The sequence below is a fragment of the Chinchilla lanigera genome, unplaced genomic scaffold, assembly GCF_000276665.1.
Source record: "Chinchilla lanigera isolate Chin_1 unplaced genomic scaffold, ChiLan1.0 scaffold00053, whole genome shotgun sequence".
Classification (NCBI taxonomy): Eukaryota; Metazoa; Chordata; class Mammalia; order Rodentia; family Chinchillidae; genus Chinchilla; species Chinchilla lanigera.
The window spans coordinates 7,158,964-7,180,587 of record NW_004955454.1 but is presented as its reverse complement, the minus strand read 5'-3'; the positions used below and the strand labels follow the sequence as shown (position 1 = coordinate 7,180,587).

At 41.2% G+C, this 21,624-nt stretch overlaps 1 protein-coding gene across 1 annotated transcript in view; it reads right to left on the bottom strand.

Annotated features, from left to right (window-relative positions):
• The window catches only part of LOC102019567 (zinc finger protein 85-like), a 16,140-nt gene extending 15,878 nt beyond the window's left edge, over positions 1-262 (bottom strand). The window contains exon 1 of the mRNA XM_013520198.1: positions 149-262. Coding sequence (XP_013375652.1) covers positions 149-151 — 3 coding nt within the window. The 5' untranslated portion in view covers positions 152-262. The remainder of the gene's footprint in view (positions 1-148) is intronic.
• Between the last annotated feature and the right edge of the window lie 21,362 nt (positions 263-21,624).

Genomic DNA, 21,624 nt, shown 5'->3' with positions numbered 1-21,624 from the left:
GCCCCGCAGGCTGCACGGGAGGCAGCCGGCAGCCCGGGGAGGGCCCGCAGACTCGGGGCCGACTCCCAGCCCGGGCCGGGTCCGGTTGCTTCCCCGGGGTCCACGCCGTCTCCCTCCCCGGGCTCCGGACGCCGGGCCACACGCTCACCATTTTCGGCTTCCGGGGTTCCTGCGATCTCCCTGCGGAGCTGCCACCGATGCAGGTCACAAGGCGAAAGGGAACGAGGCGGAGTCACGTGGGCCCACAAAGCGGAAGAGAAGGCCCCTAAGATGGCGCGCTCCATACACAAAGGCCCCGGAGAGCGTGAGAGCCCGCCCCTTCCGCTCTGCCGTGCGTCTGATTGACAGCGCGCGCCTGCCCTCAGCCTCTGAATGACAGCAAAGGACACCAACCCAGGGTCGGGAAAGCCTGCACGAGCGGGTTCTTGGCTGCAGCTTTTTTGTTTTCTTTCTTTGTTGTGCTGGGTATGGAATCCAGAGACCGTTCTTGACGTTTTTTTTTTTTTTTTTTTTTTTTTTTTTGGTCTGTTTGAGACAGGGTATCACTATGCAGTTCAGGCTGGCCTTGAGCTCACTTTGTAGCCCAGGCTGGTCTCGAACTCACAATGATCCTCCTGCCTCAGCCTCCCCGAGTGCTGGGATTACAGGAGTGTGCCACCACGCCCGGCTTGACGCTATTTTTAAATGAGAGCTTCCTTCGTATAGGGGCTCGCAGCCTACCACTGGGATATTTGTATTTAACCTGTGAGTAATCTCCTAGCAACTTACTAATCACATATATTTGTGTTATTCACAAAGGAAAAGAATATAATGACAGTTATTTTGAAATTTCACTCATTATAGGCGTGGTGACGCACGCCTATAATCCCAACACTCGGGAGGCTGAGGCAGGAGAATCGTTGAGAGCTGGAGGCCAACCTGGGCTACAAAGTGAGCTCAAGGTCAGCCTGAACTGCATAGCGAGACCCTGTCTCAAAAAGACAATAAATAAATAAATAAATAAATAAATTTTACTCATTTGGTTTCTAGTCTTGTAAGGAGATAGTTTAAGATTTGAAATGGAAAACAATCCCCTAAATTTTGATGCAAAAGTGTAATTTTTAGTATCCCATTATTCACGTTTAAAAGGAAATTGAGACAGGAGAAACTGATTGTAACAATTTAACCAATATATCCAAGATATTACCATTGTAACATATGATCATTATAAATTATTCATAGCTATATATGGTAATAAATCTTTAAAACTGTTGAAATCCTGGATCTCACTTCAGAGCCGCTACATTTTAACTTGTAGAACTATGACTCCCCTGACCTCAGCGAGTTGAAGGCCCTGAACCCCTTTTATGCCAGAGGTGGGGGTCACATCAATATGCATACTCCGGCACAAGGAGGGGTAATCAGAATTTTCTATTTTATATTTTTATTTTGCTCTACAGAACACCCTGTGAACATATTCAATTTCACCATCTACCTACTGGAGGAAGAAATTGTTGTAAACTGTGTATGCAATGAAAGAAGACTAGCATGTAGATATATGAAGACTTCTCCAAATTTAAGAGAAAAAAAAGGAGAATAACAGGGTCAAAAACATTACTGAGGGCCGGGAGTGTAGCTCAGCGGCACAAGCGCCTGCCTGGCAAGCGCAAGGTCCTGAGTTCGATTTCTGGTACCAAAAAACAAACAAACATTATTGAGCCGGGCGTGGGGGTGCACACCTATAATCCCAGCACTCAAGAGGCTGAGGCAAGAGGATTGTTGTGAGTTCAAGGCCAGCCTAGGCTACAAAGTGAGCTCAAGGACAGCCTGAACTGCATAGAGAGACCCTGTCTCAAAAAGACAAAAAAAAAAAAAAAAAATTCTTGACCACTGCACCAAAAAGTATATACAGATGATAATTAAACACACCAAAATACAAACATCGCTGGGTGTGGTGGTGCATGCCTGTAATCCTAGCACTTGGGAGGCTGAGGTAGGAGGGTCGTTGTGAGTTCGAGACCAGCCTGGGCTACAAAGTGAGCTCAAGGGCAGCCTGAACTGCAGAGTGAGACCATGTCTCAAAAAGACAAAAAAAAAAAAGAAAAAAAAAAAGGAAAAAAAATATATATAAACATTCGTTATGAGAGAGAAATTTAAAACTGGAATTTTAAAAATTAAAAATTGGACATTAAAACCACAGTGAGACATGGATGTTAATTTATCAGCATGACCAAAATAAAAGGGAGAACATCAGTAAATGAGGGTGCTGAGCACAAAAACTAGATAAGATAAATTCCTGGTTGGAAGCTAAAATGTTACAAGTGCTCTGGGAGACAGTTGGCACTATTTAAAAACTAAACTTGCAACTACTGTGAGTCCGCTATTGTGCTTCTAGCCTCTTATCAAAGAGGTATGGAAACTTAGGCTCACACAAAAACTTCTACTCAAATATTTACATTTGCTTTATTCCCTGTAGACCAAAGCCGACCAAAAAAACTACATGTTAAAGAAACTGTGGTACATTAGTACTGTGGAATACTACTCAGCCATAAAAGGAAATTTATCATTTGTATACATAAAAATCTCTATGGATCTCCCTGGAATTATACCCAGTGGGGAAAAAAAAACATTCTATAAAATTATACAGTTGCATGGTATGTGATTACACTTACATAATACTTTAAGGTAGAAAAGATATGAAACAGATTAGTGGTTGCCAGATGAATACAGAAAATTAGGTATAAGAGAAAACCGGGGATAGTTATAGAATTATAAGTGTTCTTGTGTTGATGGAAATGTTCTCTTGCTCACTCTTTTTTTTTTCTTTTTGAGACAGAGTCTCACTATGCAGTTCAGGCTGGCTTTGAGCTCACTTTGTAGCCCAGGCTGGTCTCAAACTCACAACGATCCTCCTGCCTCAGTCTCCCAAGTGCTGGGATTATAGGTATGGGCTACCACACCTGGCCAAGTTGCTTTTACTTTAAGCCATTAAGCTTGTGATCATTTATTTCTGCAGCATAGGAGACCAGGATTTCTTACAATGTAAATATACTATGTAACCAAATTTGTGTCCTGGAAAAGTAGCCAGTGGTAAGTGGTAGCTGTCAAAGCTAGGAAAATTTTTTGAGGAACATAATTAAAGGGTTACTGACTGCTCAGATGTCAGCATAGCTTGATCAACTTCTACCATCTGACTGAAGTAACAATACATCCTGATTCTTTTTTTTTTTTGGTCTTTTTGAGACAAGGTCTCACTATGCACCCTGTGTGATTCGTCACTTAACTGCAGCTTCCCTGGACATCAATCTAGGCAATGGGCTGCTGGGCGTGGTGGCGCACGCCTGTAATCCCAGCATTCGGGAGGCTGAGGCAGGAGGATCCTTGTGAGTTCAAGGCCAGCCTGGGCTACAAAGTGAGCTCAAGGTCAACCTGAACTGCATAGTGAGACCCTATCTGAAAAGACCAAAAAAACCCAAAAACCAAAAAAAAAACTAGGCAATGGGACTTGAGGAAATCATTTCCTTCAATCTAGACAGAGAGCATTTCTTTTGTTTTGAAGTACATCACGTACTGTAACAAATTTGCTGTAACAAATCTTTTCTCCTAAGGTCAACAGAGATGTATATTTTACTTGTAATTAACAAATAGGATTGGCACATGGAGAGGTTTGCTACTCTTACAAATATCCTAGTAACTTTTGTTGTTAATTTTGGAGACTGGCTAATTTCTTTCCTGCTCCTGCCTTCTGCTACGCTGGAAACTTGTTATTTTGCTGGCCAGTGTTTCTGTGACCTTTTGCGGGATGAGTACGGTGACACGTTAAGGTCCTCTCCTCTCTTCTTCTAGCTTAAGGGGCTGGTGTTTCCTGAGATTCCCATGAGTGTCTTTGAGTCTGTCGAAGTAAGAGGTGTGGTAATTGGAGGTCTCATTCCGCCTTAGTTTATTTTCCCCCCAAAAGACATGAAATGGGAGTGTGTGAAAGGAGTATATTTGAAGTAAGCCCCCAAAACAAGTATGAAGACATAGGGTGTGAGACAGGAAAGGGGGAAAAGCCAATGAAGGGTGTGGTGCTAAAGCAGTGAGCGCTAGGAGAAGGCCCGTGTCTCTCTCTGCTTGGCCACTTTCTAAGGTGCTATGTGTTTCAATGAGCCCCGTCCACGTGCTATAAAGACACCTTTATGTCATCTAACAGCTGGCCATCAGCTCCTTGGCCTCCCCTGTGAGCGAACTGAGTGAGTTCTCTTCCATCCGCCTACGACTGACACATTGAGCATTAAAATTCAAATGTACTGGGACTCTGTCGTTGTCTAAGGGACTGTTCTCTACATTGATAAGCGGGCTCAGGGGTGTCAGCAGTGACACCCAGTCATCTGTGCACTTCTTTCTTGGCACTTTTCAGTGAAAATCAAGTCCCACATTGAGCTCCCTTTCCTCTCATTTCAAGGCAGAATCTCAAGAAGAACTTAAAATAGAAGAGTTAGTAGAACAAATCACATTTCCTGTTGCCTCAGTTTGACAATTTTCCACATTCTGGTTTGTGCTGATTATGTCATGTTGGGGTCATCTAGCAAATTTCTCTGTCTGTGTATTTCCTATAAATTATTGACTCGAAAGGCTTGACCAGATTAGATTTAATTTTTGGCAAGATGACTTCAGAGGTATTTTTTCTTCTTTCTCCAAGTGGGGCATACTGTTTGGCTGTGTCTCTATTTGTAATATTCAGAGCTTGTGGTGATCATTACTTAGATCCATTGATTTATTGGTGGTTGAAATGGTAATACTGTTAAAAAAAAAAGTACTGAAGCCAGGTGTGGTGGCACACGCCTGTAATTCCAGCACTTGAGGGGCTGAGGCAGGAGGATCGCCACTAGTTGTAGGCCAGCCTGGGCTACATAGTACATTCAAGGCTTGGACTACACAGCAAGACCTTGTCTCAGAAAACAAAGAAACAAAGAAAACAAAGCAAAACAAAAAACTACAAAGAATGGGAGAGGGGGTTAGGTGAGTGCGGGACACGCTGACTTACTGAAGTTAGCTATTGTTAGTGTAATTAGAGAGTCACTGCTTTCATCTGAAAGAAAAAGGCAATGTGGTGATTTCTAGCATGTAGATCAGGAAAAATCACAGGTTGGGAAGTGAAGGCCGGTGGCACCAGGCTCATGTAAATCTACCTCTAGGCAAGAGAAAGCCGGCTTTCAGAAGGGTGGCCCTGATACTTTGCAGAAGCCTTTCTACCTTCTGGAATGTGGCTAATCCCTTTCATCTTCTTCTCCCTCCAGCTATTTGAAACTGGGAGGAATTCCCCGGGGGAAAAACAGGCGGGGTGGGGGTGGGGGAATGGGTCATATGGTGTGCTGCCCTTGTTCTTGGCTTCACCGCAAAACAAACAACAGCAAAGGGGCTGGGGATTTAGCTCAGCGGCACAGCGCTTGCGTGGCAAGCGCAAGGTCGTGAGTTTGATTCCCGGTACCGGAAAAAGACTAAAAAAAAAAAAACAACAAAAAAACCCAACCAACAACAGCAAAGCAAGTGGACATCTGACCTTGAGCCTGGCCCTGGTGTCTCTTCCATCGCCCTTCACCCCTCACTTCATCACCCGGCCTCGGTTACTCAGTCTTATCTTTCATTTCCTTGCTGGTCGCGTTCTCTCTTTTCTCCTATGCACACACCTTGGTCCCTCCTTTCTCGCCCTTCCTCTCCTCGGTGACATTCTCTGCTGGGTCTTCTCCCTCCACCATTCAGCTCTATTCCACCGGCACCCGTCTCAGTCAGTTATGCAATCCCCACCTCGAGTCAGGCGCTGTGCTGCTGTTTGCATAGGTGCCCAGGGGGCCCAGAAGGTTCTTTGTCCTCCTAGATCTCACCGTCCACCGGACGCTTCACCGCAAAACACGCATACAGCAGCCTGCAATAGAGTGGTGTTATGGTTTGTGTCTGTGTGTCCCCCCAAAGCCTCACACGGTCACGGGGCAGGCTTTTAGAGTTTGATTATTATGGGTATGAGAGCTACACCCGCCCTGGGGTGGACAGTTTGCATATGTAAGGGAGAGGAAAAGGGTGCTTGAGGACATTCCTCCTCCATTCGGCCCTGGTGTGTGGTTGTTGCATAGCTGTGTTCTGCCTCCCTGAGCTGTAGCTCTTTGCCATGTGCCACTCTGCCTTATAATCTGCCAAGTACGGACTGAAACTTCCACGAACTGTAAGCGAAATAAACCTTTCCTTCCTTAATTTTGGGTGTCAGGTATTTTGTCCCAGCAGCGAGAAAAAAGTAACCAAGACAAGTGGTGATGTACCCACCAAATGTGGCCGGAAGGAAGTAACTGAGGGTCACAGGGAGAGTTTCATAGAAGAGGAATCATGTGAGCTGAAAGATCAGTGGGAGGCTAAGCGACAAAGAAAAGGGAAGCGTCTAAGGTCGTTCCAAAACCTTGATCCTACAAGGGTGTTTTAGCCACAAGTCTCCTGCTTTACTCCATTCTGATTGGCTCACGCAGGCCCAGCAGTGTCCACTAGGTGGCACTGCGGCACTGCCTCCCTGCTTGTGTCTTTCCGGCTGGCAGGGGCCAGGGGGCACCTCTGCGGCGGATCGTGCTTATCCCAAAGAAAGCCGTTCTGTAGCCTGAGCCGCTCAGGTGCCTCCCTGCCGCGCCACTTCTTTTCTGTACCATCTTACAAATTTAAGACATCATACGTATTTTCAAGTGCAGAGAAAAGCAAAAAAGGGGGAAAAAGTAAGTCATAATTTCATCAGTAGAGATTTGTGTTGGTATTTATCATTGCAATAGTCTTTCAACATACAGATTTTACTGCCGGTCGTGGTGGCACACGCCTGTAATCCCAGCAGTCGGGAGGCTGAGGCAGGAGGATCGTTGTGAGTTTGAGACCAGCCTGGGCTACAAAGTGAGCTCAAGGCCAGCCTGAACTGCATAGCGAGACCCTGTCTCAAAAAGAAACAACAAAACAAAAACAAAGCAAAAAAATCAAACCCATATAAATTTCACTTGTGCACATACATATTTTTTAAACAAAATGAAAATCACATTATCTTTACAAGTTGTTACCATTTGGTTTTTCACCCAGCCGCAACATACCATAAACATTTCTCCTGGTCAGCAAGCATAAACTTATTCCACCATTCTCCAGCTTCACTGAATTCCAAATACATGGACCGATGTCCCTTTCTGCGGAGGATGGTGCATAGAAATCTGCTTGCCAGGATGATCCTACTCCCTGGATTACCGCTGTTTATTTTTTCATCAATTAAGTTTATTGGTACATTTTAGATATACATAATGATCACATTTATCATAGGGAATTTGTACCTGTACCTGATATAAATTGATTTCCCTCCCCATTACCCTATCTGCCTTCAACCCCTCTTCTTCTCCTTATTTACACAACCTTTGTTTCCATTTTTTCCCTTCCTTCCTTCCTCCTTCCCACTACATTTGAACACTTTCTTCCTATCTTACAATATCTATTTTACATTGTGGTCCTTATTTACACTTTTGTTTTTTCACATAAGAGAAACAATGTGGTATTTACATATGTGTGTCTGATTTATTCCACTTAAGAGTATGGTTTTTCCAAGGGGCATCCTTTCCTATCCTTATTCTTTTTATTTCTTTCTCTTCTTTAATTGCTCTGGCTAACGTTTCCAAAACTATATTGAATAAGGGTGGTAATAGTGGACCTCTTTGGCTTGTTCCTGATTTTAGAGTGAAAGCTTTCAGTTTTTGGCCATTTAGTATGATGTTGACTGCTGGTTTCTCATAGATGGCTTTGGTCAGATTGCTATAAAGACATTCTAATGCAATTCTCTGTGGGGTTTTTATCACAAATATGTGTTGAACTTTGTCAAATGCTTTTTCTACATCAAATGAGATGGTCATATAGGTTTTGTCCTTAGCTCTGTTAATATGGTGTATTCCATGTATTGATTTGCATATGTTGAACCATCCCTGCATCCTAGGTATGAATCCTACTTGGTCATGGTGTAAAATCTTGGTGAGTTGCTTCATTCTATCTGCAGTATATTATTGAGAATTTTTGCATGTATGTTCATTAGGGAGATTGTCTTGTAGTTCCACTTTTTGTTTGGGTTCTTCTCTGGTTTTGGTATTGGGTAATATTTGCTTCCAGGATTGACTTTGGGAATATTGCTTCCATTTAAATTCCATTAAAAAGTTTGAGATGTAGTGGCATTAGGTCTTCTCCAAATTTCCTGTAGAATACAGCAGCAAATCTGTGATGGCCTGGGCTTTTCTTTAGTAGTAGATTTTTAATTACATCTTCCATTTCATCGACTGATATTGGTTTATTTAGAATTTTTATATCTTCTTGATTCAGCTTTGGTATTTTATATGTAACTAGGAATCTGTCCATTTCTTCTGCATTTTTTGCCTTGTTAGAAGACAGTTTCTTTTGTTTTGTTTTTTGTTTTTCTTCCGTTATCGGGAATCGAACTCATGACCTTGTGCTTGCCAGGCAGGCACTGTGCCGCTGAGCTAAATCCCCAGCCCCCAGAAGACAGATTCTTAAAGTAGATATGATGATCTTTTGCATTTCTGCAGGATATATTGTGATTTCACCCTTTTCATTCCTAATTGTTTGACTTTGAGTCTTTTTGTTCCTTTTTTTGATAAGGGGCCGGGGATATAGCTTGCTGGCATAAGTGCCTGTCTGGCAAGCATGAGGTCCTGAGTTCAATTCCTGGTATCAAAAAAAATTTTTTTTTGATAAGATTGGCTGTTTATCAATTTTATTTAATCTTTCAGATAACAGTTTGATTCATTGATTCCTCGTATTGTTTCCTTAGTATCAATTGCATTCATTTCTGCTCTGATCTTTATAATTTTCTTCCTTGTATGAGCTTTGGACTTAACTTGCTCTTCTTTTTCTAAAAGCTTGAGGTTCAAGGTTCAGTTGTTTATTTGAGTTTGCTGTTTTCCTGATATGGGTATTCATTGCTATAACTTTCCCTCTCAGGACTGCTTTCATTGTGCCCCATATATTCCAGTATTTTCCATTTGCATTATCATTTGATTGTAAAAACAGTTTAAATAACACCCTCCTGAGCAACCAGTGGGTCACAGATGAAATTAAAGAAGAAATTAATTTCCATGTTTTTATAAAGCGTTTGTGATTTCTTTGGCCACTGATTTCCAATTTCATTGTACTATGTTCTGTTAATATGCATAAGATAATTTCAATTCCCTGAAGTTATTTAAGCATGTTCTATGAGCTAGTATGTGATCTGTTTTGGAAAGCATCTCATGTGCAGCTAAGAAGAGTGTGTCTTCTAGTATTATAGGGTGGATCATTCTGCAGACTTCTGCTAGGTCCATTTGTTTAAAAGTTTGGTTCAATTCTCCTATTTCATTACTGGCTTTTTGTCTAGTTGATTTATTTGTGACAGTGGGGTATTGAGGTCTCCCATTACTATTGTATTAGTGCTTATTTGATTTTTCATGTCCATTAGTATTTGTTTTATATAATTGAGCACACTGGTATTTGGTTCATATTTATTTATTGATTTATTTTTTGCAGTACCGGGGATTGAACTCATGACCTTGCGCTTGCCAGGCAGGTGCTTATGCCATTGAGCTATATCCCCAGCCCCTGAATCATATATAGTTATGATTTTTTTTTTCTCCGATACTGGGAATCGAACTCACAACCTTGTGCTTGCCAGGCAGGTACTGTGCCACTGAGCTAAATCCCCAGCCCCCTATAGTTATGATTATTATCTTTTCCTCTTCAGTTGTTCCCTTTACAAGGATGGAGTGATCTTCTTTGTCTCTCTTGATCAGTCTTGGCTTAAAATCCACTTTGTCTTCAAATAAAATAGGATAGCTGCCCCTGTTTTTTTCTGTGTTCCTGTCACATGGAATATTGTTCTTCATCCTTTAACTTTCACTCTATGAATTTCTTTTTTAATTAAATGTTTTTTATATGTAGCATATTGTTTGATCTTGTTTCTTGATCCATTTTGCCAATCTGTTTCTTTTGATAATTACTGAATTGAGACCATTAGCATTGATAGTTATAACTGATGTGTATTGACTTATCCTTGTCGTGGTATTCTCCTGTTGCTGGCTCCCCTTCCCCCCACCTCTGCTTAATGCTTCTCTTGCCTGGTAGATTCATTCCATTGGGGTTCATGGAGTTGTAGTCCTCATTATCTGTTCAGGACCGCTACAAGGTGGTTTTGAGCAGGATTTAATATTAACCAATTGGCTTTCCATGTTTCCTTGTGAGATGTTTGAAGCTTAGGAACCTCGTCTGACAAGACAAGACCACAGCTGAAGATGTTTGGCTGCAACCCCAGTAACTACAGGGAGACTGCTGTTGCAGGCTCCACACTCCTACAATAAATACCAACCTAAAGATAAGGTAGTTCTCCTGATTGACATAATTTACTACTTGGGAAAATTCTCCCAAGGTCCTGCGAGATTCCTATGTTTTCTTGGGTATCCTCCTCCTTTGTTTGAAAACCAAATAAATATGGAAGAAGTTTTTGGCTAAACTCAGAGAATAGTGAAGTTGTAAAAGAGTTAATCCCTCCTGGAGCCTTAAAATCATTTTCATTGTCTCATTTATTTAAGCCTTCACCGTCCTCTATCTTGGGAGATTGTGGGCCTGATCAGCCTGCAATAATTTAGGGTTATTTAACCCAGTTTTCGATAATTATCTCTTTCTGGAATGTCTTTTAGAACATTTTGGAGTGCTGGCTTGGTGTTCATGAATTTCTCCAGGTGCTCTTTGTTATGGAAGTGTCTTATTTCTCCATCAATTTTGAAAGATAGTTTTGAGGGGTACATCAATCTGGGTTGGAGATTGTTTTCTTTTAGGATTTAAAATATTTCACTGCAAGTGCTTTTGACTTGTGGGTTTGTGTTGAGAAGTCTGCTGTGATTCTGATAGGCTTTCCATTATAGGTGATTTGTTTCTTTTCTCTTACAGCTTTTAATATTCTGTTCTTGTGTTGAATTTCTGGTGTCTTGACTATTATATGCCTTGGTGTAGATTTATTTTAATCATGGCTAATTGAGTTCTGTATGCCTCGCTTACCTGTAGGTCAAATTCTTTTTCCATGCTTGGGAAGTTTTCTGCCATTAATTCTGTGAATAGCTTTTTTAAAAATATCTTTTGTGCTCTCTCTGGCTTTTTTCACTGACTCTGATCAATCTTATGTTATTCTTCTTCGCATCATCTGGCAATTGCTGGATTGATTGCTCATGGTCCCTTGGTATTTTTAAGAAATCTTTCTTTTCATGATAGCTAACTGCAGTCCTTTCATTTATATCTAATATTCTGTCTTCACTTTGTCTCATTCTGCTATGTATACTTTCAATGGAATTTTTAATCTCCTGGATATCTGTCTGAATCTTTTTCATGGATTCTATTTCTTTCCTATTTTGTACATTTATGGTTTTCATCATTTTCCTAAGCTCATTTTTTGTTTGTTTGTTTTTTGTTTTTTGTTTTTTTTTCCAGTACCAGGAATTGAACTCACGACCTTGCGCTTGCCAGGCAGGTGCTGTGCCACTGAGCTAAATCCCTAGCCCCCTAAGCTCATTTTTAAAAATCTGTATCTGCTGTAAAATCACTAACCATGTCTTTCAATATGGTCACCATCTCTGTAAGTATCTAAGAAATTATTTCTGATTTGACTTTTTCTAGAGCCTTGTTCATCTCCTTTGCTATTTCTGCTGTTACATTGTTTTGCTTGGATTTGCCTTTGGTGAGCTGGAAATCTGGGGTTGCATCTTGTTTAAGTGTCTTCTCATTTTGTACTTTTTAAAAAAGTTTAATTCCTGGGTTGATGCTTGTAAATTGCCTATGATGAGTAGATTTATTGCCAGTATTTAGAAACCTTAGGAAATGACTAGTTCTCAGAGGTATCTTCAGGTGTAGCTGCCTTTTGAGTTTTGAGTCTGTTGCAAGATCCTGCCTTTTCAGTTTACTGGAGATGAGAAGTTGCTGCCGAATTGGCCCAGCCCCTGGTTCTTTGGCTCTGGCCTATAGTATTTTTTATGATCCTTAGGCCATCTCAGATTTAGAACAAGTATGTCACTTTGACTAAAGTGGTACAATCAAAGCCGCACCAAACAGCCTAGAACATGACAAACTGAGGTAACTATTAATTTCCCACCTTTAACCATACTAACTAGATTTGTGGTTATAACAAAATCTAAAATAAACTAGAAAATTGTGTGCAGTAAATAAGCCCTCAATGTGGCAGCCCTTAACACTACTCTTAGGGGAGAAAATTTAATAGGTTTTAAGAGGAAAATGGAGAGATAGAAGGGGAAGAGATTAGAATCCAGGCTGGAGGACAGAGGAATATCATGCAAACTTTGGGAAACTGGTGAAGAAGACAGGAAAGAGAGAGAGAAGGCAGAAATAAGAACAAGAATAGAGCAGAACAATAATAACAACTAAAAACTAGAAATCATGTCTGCAGTCATATAAAAAGAAGCAATGAAGAAAAAACTAAACCAAACAAATCAAAAAGCAAGAAAAGACAGAAAGGAAGTGTGGAGAAAGACATTCTATAGTTTACCTTTCAATGCATTATCTGTATGGGACTTTGAGCCTGACCAGGCCATATGATTGTTTGTTCTGGAGGAAGTCTAGCAGAAGCATTGGTGTGTAAGGAAATGAAAGCAGGACCTTAGTCCCTGTGGAATGCTGCTGGGACAGCACTGATGCTTCACTGAGATATGTCTGAAGGAATGATGACATGATGGCTAACTTAGTCAAAGTTCAGTTTCTGGGATAACTAAACTATACGGCCCTCACTAATCCTGTTCATGATTCCTCCCATTTCCCCTGTTCCTGCTGTTTGTGAGAGAATCCTAATAAAAGTCTAAAGACCATTGTAATCGAGGCTTCAGTCCCAGACGCTGTAGCCTCTCATCCCATAGCTTCGTCTGTCTTGTTTTTCTTTTCATCTGCCGCACCTCATTCTCGGGACCTGTCACCTCACACAGAAACCAACGGGAAAAAAAATAAGAAAATAAGAAAAAAATGTCCACTTCAAGCTGGGTCTCTGCTATCACTGGTAGAACACATGGGCGGACAGAGTCTAGATCCAAGTTGATTAATCCCAGTAAGCCAGCGGTAGCTTTACAGTGGGGTAGTGGAGAATCCCGGTGAGTCTGCACCTTTAGTTCTGCAGAAGTTCAGGCTGGTTTCTGGCTGTGAGGTTAGAATCAGACCCTTTCAGCCTGCAGCAGTCTGTGAGCCTCCTGCCAGCTTGAACTCGGCTCCCTGACCCCAACTGTGGGAGCCGCCAGATGGAACCAGCAGTTGCTCTGAGCTCAGTTGGCCTTTCTCCAAGATGGCTCCCTGTCAACTGTCCTCTCCTGTGGGACATCTGAACCCAAATAACTCACCAGCCACTGCAGAATGCTGCATCCTCTGCCCCGTTCCACTGGTGTGTTTCTCTGTGGAGGCCTCTGGGGTTGCCAGTGGTCACTGTGCATCTGCAGATTTGAGCTGCCCTCCTCACACAGTGAGTCAAGGGTCAGGGAGAGGGCTGCCCGCCACCTCTTTCGTCATTGAAGTATCTCTCTTTGCTCCCCGATGGGCTTCAGCTCTTGCTCCAGATGCTTCCTTTGTCCTGGGGACCCATCTCCCTCTTTCTTCTCTTCCTCACATTGCTGTATTCCAGTGTCTGGACACCAAATCTTGGAAAGGCTGTTTCTCTGCTGCTCACCACTCTGCCATCTTCCCGGCTGGATCATCCCTGTTTACAGACCATTTCAGTAGATAGACCCAGGGAATATGTTTTCAAAAGTCTGAGCCTGGGCTGGGGATTTAGCTCAGTGGCACAGCACCTGCCTGGCAAGCGCAAGGTCATGAGTTCGCTTCTCGGTACTGGAAAAAAACAAAACAAAACAAAAAACCAAAAACAACAACAAACAAACAAACAAACAAACTAAAGTCTGAGCCTGTATTGATAGTTCTGAATCAAAATAAAAGAATGCATTTGTTTGACCTTATATTGTACATCATTTTCTCAGTACAAGTAGAGCATGGTGGAATAAATAAAGGTATACTTACTGATAAGGAAAAGTGTTCATGACATTTTTGTTGCTGAGTGAACTTTTTCTTGGGATACACTCCCAGCCCCTTTTCTTTTTTATTTTGAGACAGAGTCTTGTTAAGTCACTAAGTTGCCCAGGCTGAGCTGGAACCTGTGATCCCCCTGCCTAAACCTTTCAGAGGGCTGGGATTACAGGTGGACACTGCAATGCCAGCTAAACTTTGGTTTCTTATTAGATTAACATAGCTACCTTCTTGCTCTATCCTTCCATACACTTACAGTACTTCCAAAATTATAGCATGCCTGTAATTCCAGCACTAGGAAGGTTGAGGGAGGAGGATCATTGCAAGTTTGAGAACAGCCTGGACTACAAAGTGAGCTCAAGGCCAGCCTGACCTGTATAGCGAGACCCTGTCTCAAAAAGACAAAAAAATTATAATATACCATTACTTCTAAGAATTAACCTGCTATTCGAAGTTTCATTTCTTTGCCTTTATTTTTTTGCCTTGTTGGGATATAAAGTTGTGAAATAATGCTTTTTCTGTATGTTTAGTTTATTAGAGTTACAGGTCAGTAGGCTTTTTTGTTGTTGTTTCAGTTTGTTTACAGATTTTTTTTCCTTTTTGACTTAATCCTGTTTTAAATATGTAAACATCAATGTGATTCAAAAATTAAAACTGTATAAAAAGATATATTCACTCTTATCCCTCATCGACTTGATCTCCACACCCAAAAGAAATAATTTCCACTAGCTAGTGCTCTATCTTTCCCGTGTTTTTTTTTTTTTTTTGTGTGTGTGTGTGTGTTGGGGGGCTTTTTGGTTTGGGGGAACTGCAAAAATAAGCAAATATATGCATCACTCTTCTTTTTCATTTATATGAAAGGTGTTGTGTTCAGTTGTTCCTTACCTGTATGTCCTAATAATCACTGCCTATCAGAATGGAGATAGTCTGCATGCTTTAGCTGGTTGTCTAGTTCTGTCTTTGGTGGAGGTAGCACAGCTGATTCAGCTAGTTCCCTCTGATAGGTGGTCTTGCTATTGCAAATAACTTCCCAGAGAAAACCTTGTGCCCCTGTTAATTGGTACTGGTGGGCCATATCTTCAGGGTAGACTCCTAGATATAAGATTTCTTTTTTAAAAAAGTAAAACTATAGCTAACTTGCTAAATGCTGTAAAAGTCTCCTTTCCAGGAGTTGTGACTATTCTGTATTCCAATGGAGTGGTTAAACTTTTGAACGTTGCCAGTTGAGTAGGTGGTTTTTCTTTGGTGGTTCAGGCTGGGCCCTGGTTACATGGATTTAAAAACATTCCTTGTGCTGATTTTGATGCACAGCTTGGGTGAGACCCTCTGTGCCAAATTAGCCAAGTTTTCTTTTCTCTTCCCACCAGGCATCTGATGAAACTGGCAACACTGGATGTCCTTAATAATTGTCCTCTTTTTTGCTAACTTTCCATCAGCCTTTTCTTCTAGCTCTTTTTCTGCACTTGCTGCCTCCTAGCCTAGACATCTCTTGCTACTCTCTACCAAAGCTTTCTCCTCCATCCCTCTCAGGCCAAGGCCCGAGGTTCCTTTCCCCCAGACCTCTGCAGCCACAGTGTTGTGATACTGTGGCCTGCAGGTGTCTGACTTCCAGAAGCAGCTGCTGGCATGTGCCAGAGTTGAAGCTGAGCAGTGATGGAGTTTTCCTGAGGTGAGGATCCATGGCCAGGCTGGGCTGAGCTAGACCCCTGTTGTCTGGTGAAGAGGTTTCCTTCTCCACATGCTTCCACTGGTGTACTGCCTTGCCTGAGGCACAAAAGCGGTGGGCCCAAGCAACCAGGGACTGAAACCTCTGAAACTGTGGGTCACAAGAATTCTTACCTCTGTTAAATCGATCATCTCATGCATTTTGTCACAGTCATGGAACGCTGACTAGCACAAGAAAACTCTTATGAGAAGGCTTCACAAGGAGCTAGAAGTTGGGAGAGATCCTGAAGGAAGAATAGCAATATTTATTTACTTTTTATAAAGATATCACATAAGGAGCCAGAGTGCATAGTTCCGCGGTAGAGTGCATGTTTAGTATGTATGAGGCCTCGGGGTGGGTTCTCAGCACCAAAAATGACAACAACAATAACAAAACAGGTATCCTTAAACCTTAAATGTATAGCTTAATAAAGTCTCTCTCTGTATATGTCCCCTAAAACTACTACTCAGGTGAAAATAGAGACTTCAGTATCTCAGCAGGCTGCACATGTCCACTCCCCAGCAACAGTTACTTCAGGATAGCCATTGTTGTGACTTCCACCATAAATTACTTTACTTTCTGTTTGACATTGAGGGTTGAACCCAGAGGTGCTCTACCACTGAGCTACACTCCCCAGTTCTTTTTACTTTTTATTTTGGGACAGGGTCTCACTGAGTTGCCCAGGCTGCTTCCTTGCAGTTCTCCTGCTTCCAGCTCCTGTGTAGCTGGGATCATGGGTACAGGTCACCATACCTGGCTTTTGTTTGGTCTTAAACATCATTCAAAAGGAACCGTAAAGTATATACTCTTGTGACTACTTCCTTCATTCCATATTACGTCTGTGAAATTCACCCATTTTGTTGCAGGTAGGAGTAGCTCTGTACCTTTTATGCCTTTATGATACTGCAAAGTCTGAATAAGCCACACTTTGTTCAGTCTGTTGTTCATGATGGTGGGGTTGTTTCTGGCTTGGGGCTGTTACAGACAAAGCTTGTAGGAACATTCTGGTATGTGATTTTTGGTAGATGTAAATGCTCATTTCAGTTTGGTATTTACCTAAAATATAGAACTGCTGAGTCATGGATTTTCTTTATGTGTAGCCATTGCAGTTACTACCAATTTCCCAAAGTGTTGGGATCAAGATACACTCTTACAGAGTGTGTGTGTGCATACAGGCAGCTCCATACTCTTGCCTAACCATTGTAGTGTCAGCCCTTTCAATTACAGTACATCTGAGGGGTGGAGGACTTGTAATTCGTGTCTTCTTAATAGGTAATAACACTGGATATCTTTTCATCTGCTTACTAGCCACGTGGATGGCTTCTTTTGTGAAGCACATCTTCAAATCTTTTAAATGCTTTTATCATCTTTCATTACTAACTGGTGGGGTCACCTTGTGTACCACAGGTAAGAGCTGCTTTCATAGGTACATATTCCAGTAATCTCCCAGTCTGTGTCATGTCTTTTCAGGATTTTGCTTATGAATAGGTATTTCAATTTTAATTAAATATAATACAGCAATTTATTTTTGTTTTATTTTTATGTATTAGTCTTATGAGTAGTCTTATTGTTGCCCTTTTTTTTTTCCTTTTTGGTGCTGGAGATTCGACCCAGAACCTCATGGATGCTAAGCACCCGCCCTACCACTTAGCTAACCCTCCAGCCAAGGTTAGTAATGTTTTTTCATAAATGCTTTGTCAGAAATCTTTCTTTTGGGGCTGGGGGTTTAACTCAGCGGCACAGCGCCTGCCTGGCAAGCGCAAGGTTGTGAGTTTGATTCCCGGTACCGGGAAAAAAAAAATTCTTTCTTTTTTCCCTGGTCATAAAGATAGTCTCCTTCTAAAAATATTGTAGAATTTTTCTCATATAGAGTATAAATGGATTTTTCATATGGAATTCATGTACGGTAAGGTGGAGAATCAAGGTTTATTTTTTCTCTGTAAATACACACCATTTATTGATAGACCACCCCTCCCCTGCTGCACTGTGGTCACCTATCAGATGTGACCATGTATAATATTTATGGGCACTTACAGACTTCTTTCTTTTTTTGGGAGAGGGTTATCAGGAATTGAACTCAGGACCTTGTGCTTGCCAGGCAGGTGCTTATACCACTGAGCTATATCCCCAGCCCCCTGGGCTTCTTTCTATTGGTCTTAACTTACCCTTCCTTGTTCCAAAACTTTAGTATTTTAGTTGCTAGGTTTTAAATAAGTTTTGATACCTAAGAGTTAAAATCTCCTTGTTTTTCTTCAAGTTTGATTTGGCTGTTCTAGGTTCTTTGATTTCCATACGCACTGTAGAATCATCTTTTCAATCTCAAGGAAAAAACGTGCTGAGACTTTGATTGGGGTTCCACTTAGAATACATATCAAATCAGGGAGGTTTAACTTCTAAAAAGACTCTTCTAATTCATGAACCTGACATGCCTGCATTTATCAAAGTGTTCTTTAATTATTTAAACATATTTTATATCTTTCCATGTAGAGGTCTTGTATACCTTTTATTACACTTATTCCTAGTTCTGGGGAGGGCTTTGTTAGCATTTTAAGTGCTCTTTTAAAAACCACTTGGTATTGAATACTGGGATTTCCATATGATAGGCAAGCACACTATGACTGACATATATTCTCATTTACTTTTTAATTTTTTAATGTTTTTGACATAGGTTCTCACTTAAGTTGCCTAGGCTGGCCTTAAATCTGTGATCCTCCTACCTCAGTCTCCTGAATAGCTAGAATCGTAGGCTTGGCCTGTCCCAATCTGAGTGCTGGGATTAGAGGCCACAGCTGGCTGAAAGTGTACTTTCTAATTAATTGTCATCAGTGTATAGAATAAAGTTAATTTTTGCTTTTTTTTTAATGTAAGATATACATAGCCTAAAATGTGTCATTTTATTTATTCTTTGGTGTATGGTTCAGTGGCATTCAATGCAGTCACATTGTTGTACAACCAGGTAATTGATTTTTTTCCAAGTCATTGATTGTATTTTGTTTTGCTTTTTGAGACAGGGTCTTGCTGTGTAGTTCAGGCTGTCCTGGAGCTCACCATGTAGCCCAAGCTGGCCTCAAGCTTGTGGCAATCTCTCTGCCTCAGCCTTCTGAGTGCTGGGATTACAGGCCAAGCAATTCACATTTAAATTGTTTTATTGAGGTATAATTTACGTGTGTTAAAATTCACCAATTTTGGGTGTACACTTGAATTTTAGGCAAACAGTTTGATAAATGTGTATAGCTGTTCAGCAGCTATAACAATCAAGAGACAGAATACTTCATCAGTGTCTAAAGTTCATGCATGCCTGTGTGTGCTAATTTCTCCAGCCAGCACACAGTGTATAGTTTGTAGCTCAAACCAGCTATTGTGGCTCTAAGTCCATTCTGGTTTTTTTTTTTTTTTTTTTTTTTTTGGTCTTTTTGAGGCAAGGTCTCACTATGCAGTTCAGACTGGCCTTGAGCTCACTTTGTAGCTCAGGCTGGTCTCAAACTCGCAACAATCCTCTTGCCTCAGCCTCCCAAGCACTGGGATTACAGGTGTGCACCACCACGCCTGGCAGTCCATTTTGTTTTTAATTCTACCATACTGTTCTGAATGGAAGGGAGGTGGGTATTTTGGGTCATGGGAACAGTAGGAAAAAGCTGCCCCAAGGTCATATCTTTGACAGAGTAATTGGGTGAGGGTTAGGTGAAGTAGATGTGTTGGAAGACTAGGAGATGAGATTCAGGAGGTGGAGACTGGTAGGTCTGGGGAGCAGAGAAATCTGGGCTTGACATAGTGAGAACCGCTTAGCTTTTGGAGCATTTATGTAGTTGATTAGGGGAGGGAGGTAGCTAGGTGGGGAAGAAATAAGCACTGGGAAAAACTCCCCTCTCCTGCCTCTTCCCCTCATTTCTGGTGAACAGATAAACTTGCCATGCTCTTCGTTGTTGTGTAAGAATGGGGAGAGGACACTAACTGGTTGTGGGGTCCCAATGCGATGGGAGGCTGGAGAGAAAATGCTACAAAAAATGGTTTCCACCCCAGAAATGGTTTTCACGGCTCACTTGATTTTTGACAACCCTTAGGCTGTAACTACTTGTTAGATCCTTCTTGTGTATCTCTGTCTTCCTGAGAAACCACTTCGAAGATACCACCATGTATTACAGCAGTCATTGATATTTTCCTACTAATCTATCCATAACTCTTTAATGTTTGTATTGTTCCTATCCTATTTTGTAAATGGATGCGTGTTTATTATTATGTGTTTCCTACAACAACCATTGAGAATTATTGAATGATTATTTAATAGGTCACTCATGTATAGTTCTATTTATATTCTTTAGAAGCCACTTTGAAGATACCTAAGTATAGTACAACAACTATTGATAATCTCCTACCTCTTTTGTCTGTAACTCACTATTATTTGTCTATTTGTTTTCCTGAGAAACTCTCTTGTAGATAACAATATGTAAAACAATAAGCATTGATAATTTCCTACCACTTTGTCTGTAATTTGGTAAGCCCCCCCTATTATTATGTTATCCTTCTTTTACTCTTTAAAATAAAAAAAAATTAAAAAAAAACAATGGAAGAAAATCAATGATTATCTGCTTGAGTAAATGAAAGCAGCACCGATAATAATACTGATAACAGGATATAATGAGAAGATACAATCCAAAGAGCTTGTAGTTTCATGGGATTAGTTTACAGTTTATAGTTTTCACTCTTTTTAAAAACATATGTTATACTGCATAATGCGTATTAATTATAGGAATTAATGGGATTCACTGCGAGAGTCCCATACATCTGTGTATCACTCATCGATCATGACCATCCACCCTTCCTCTGATTTCTTTGCCTTTCCACACTGTCCCCCTCCTCCTAAACCCCTTCCCAGTCCCTTTTACCTCCCTTTCTTTCTTTCTTTTTTTCTTTCTTTCTCATGTATGAAAAAAAACCACATACTATTTGTCTTTCCGTGTCTGGCTTATTAAACCTAACATGATATCCTTTAGTTCCATCCACTTTCCTACAAATGACAAGATTTTATTCTTCTTTATGGCTGAATAATGCTATATATATATAAAATTTTCTTCATCCATTCACCTGTTGGCAAGCACCTAAGTGAATTCTATGACTTGGCTATTGTGAATAGTGCCATAATAAGTGTGAGTGTTCAGTATCTCCTTGTTAGGCTGATTTCATTTCCTTTGGATGTATATCCAGGAATGGGGTAGCTGGATCATATGATAGTTGTAGTTTTAGTGTTTTGGAGAACCTCCATAATGTTTTCAGCCCCACTCCTTTTGAGGCATAGAGCTGCTTTCTGCCCCATGTACCTGGGAATAGGGTAAGAGCTGACAAAGCCATCTCACCAAGCCCTCACCCCACTTTGTCTCTTCAGAGAGTTCACCCCCAAAACAGTTCCTTTTTTAGCCTTCCCTTCTTCCACTTGCTCTTGCAGTGTGGGGAGGGAGATGTCTGTGCTTCAAATAGTGCCCCACATTGCCAGGAAAGGACAGCAGATCATTTTCTGCACCACAGATGTAGCTTCCATGCTGTCTAGGAGTCCAGTCATTCATTTCAATTGTTACTGAGGACCCACTGTGTGTCAGGTCACGTGCTGGGTACTGATGAGACGTGGAGCCCTGTTCTGGAGGAACTCAGGGCCTAAAAGAGCAAGACATCCATGGAAATGGTAAAGCAAGACAGTGATGGAAATAGATGGTGGTCAGTGATACAGTGAGACTGCCCATCAGAGGGGACTAGCTGAATGAGCTATGCCATAAATCAAATTTCAATAAATACAAACATTTGAAATAATCCCACACATGTTATCAAATCACAGTGGAATGAAACTTAGCAAAAGAAACCACAGAAACTAC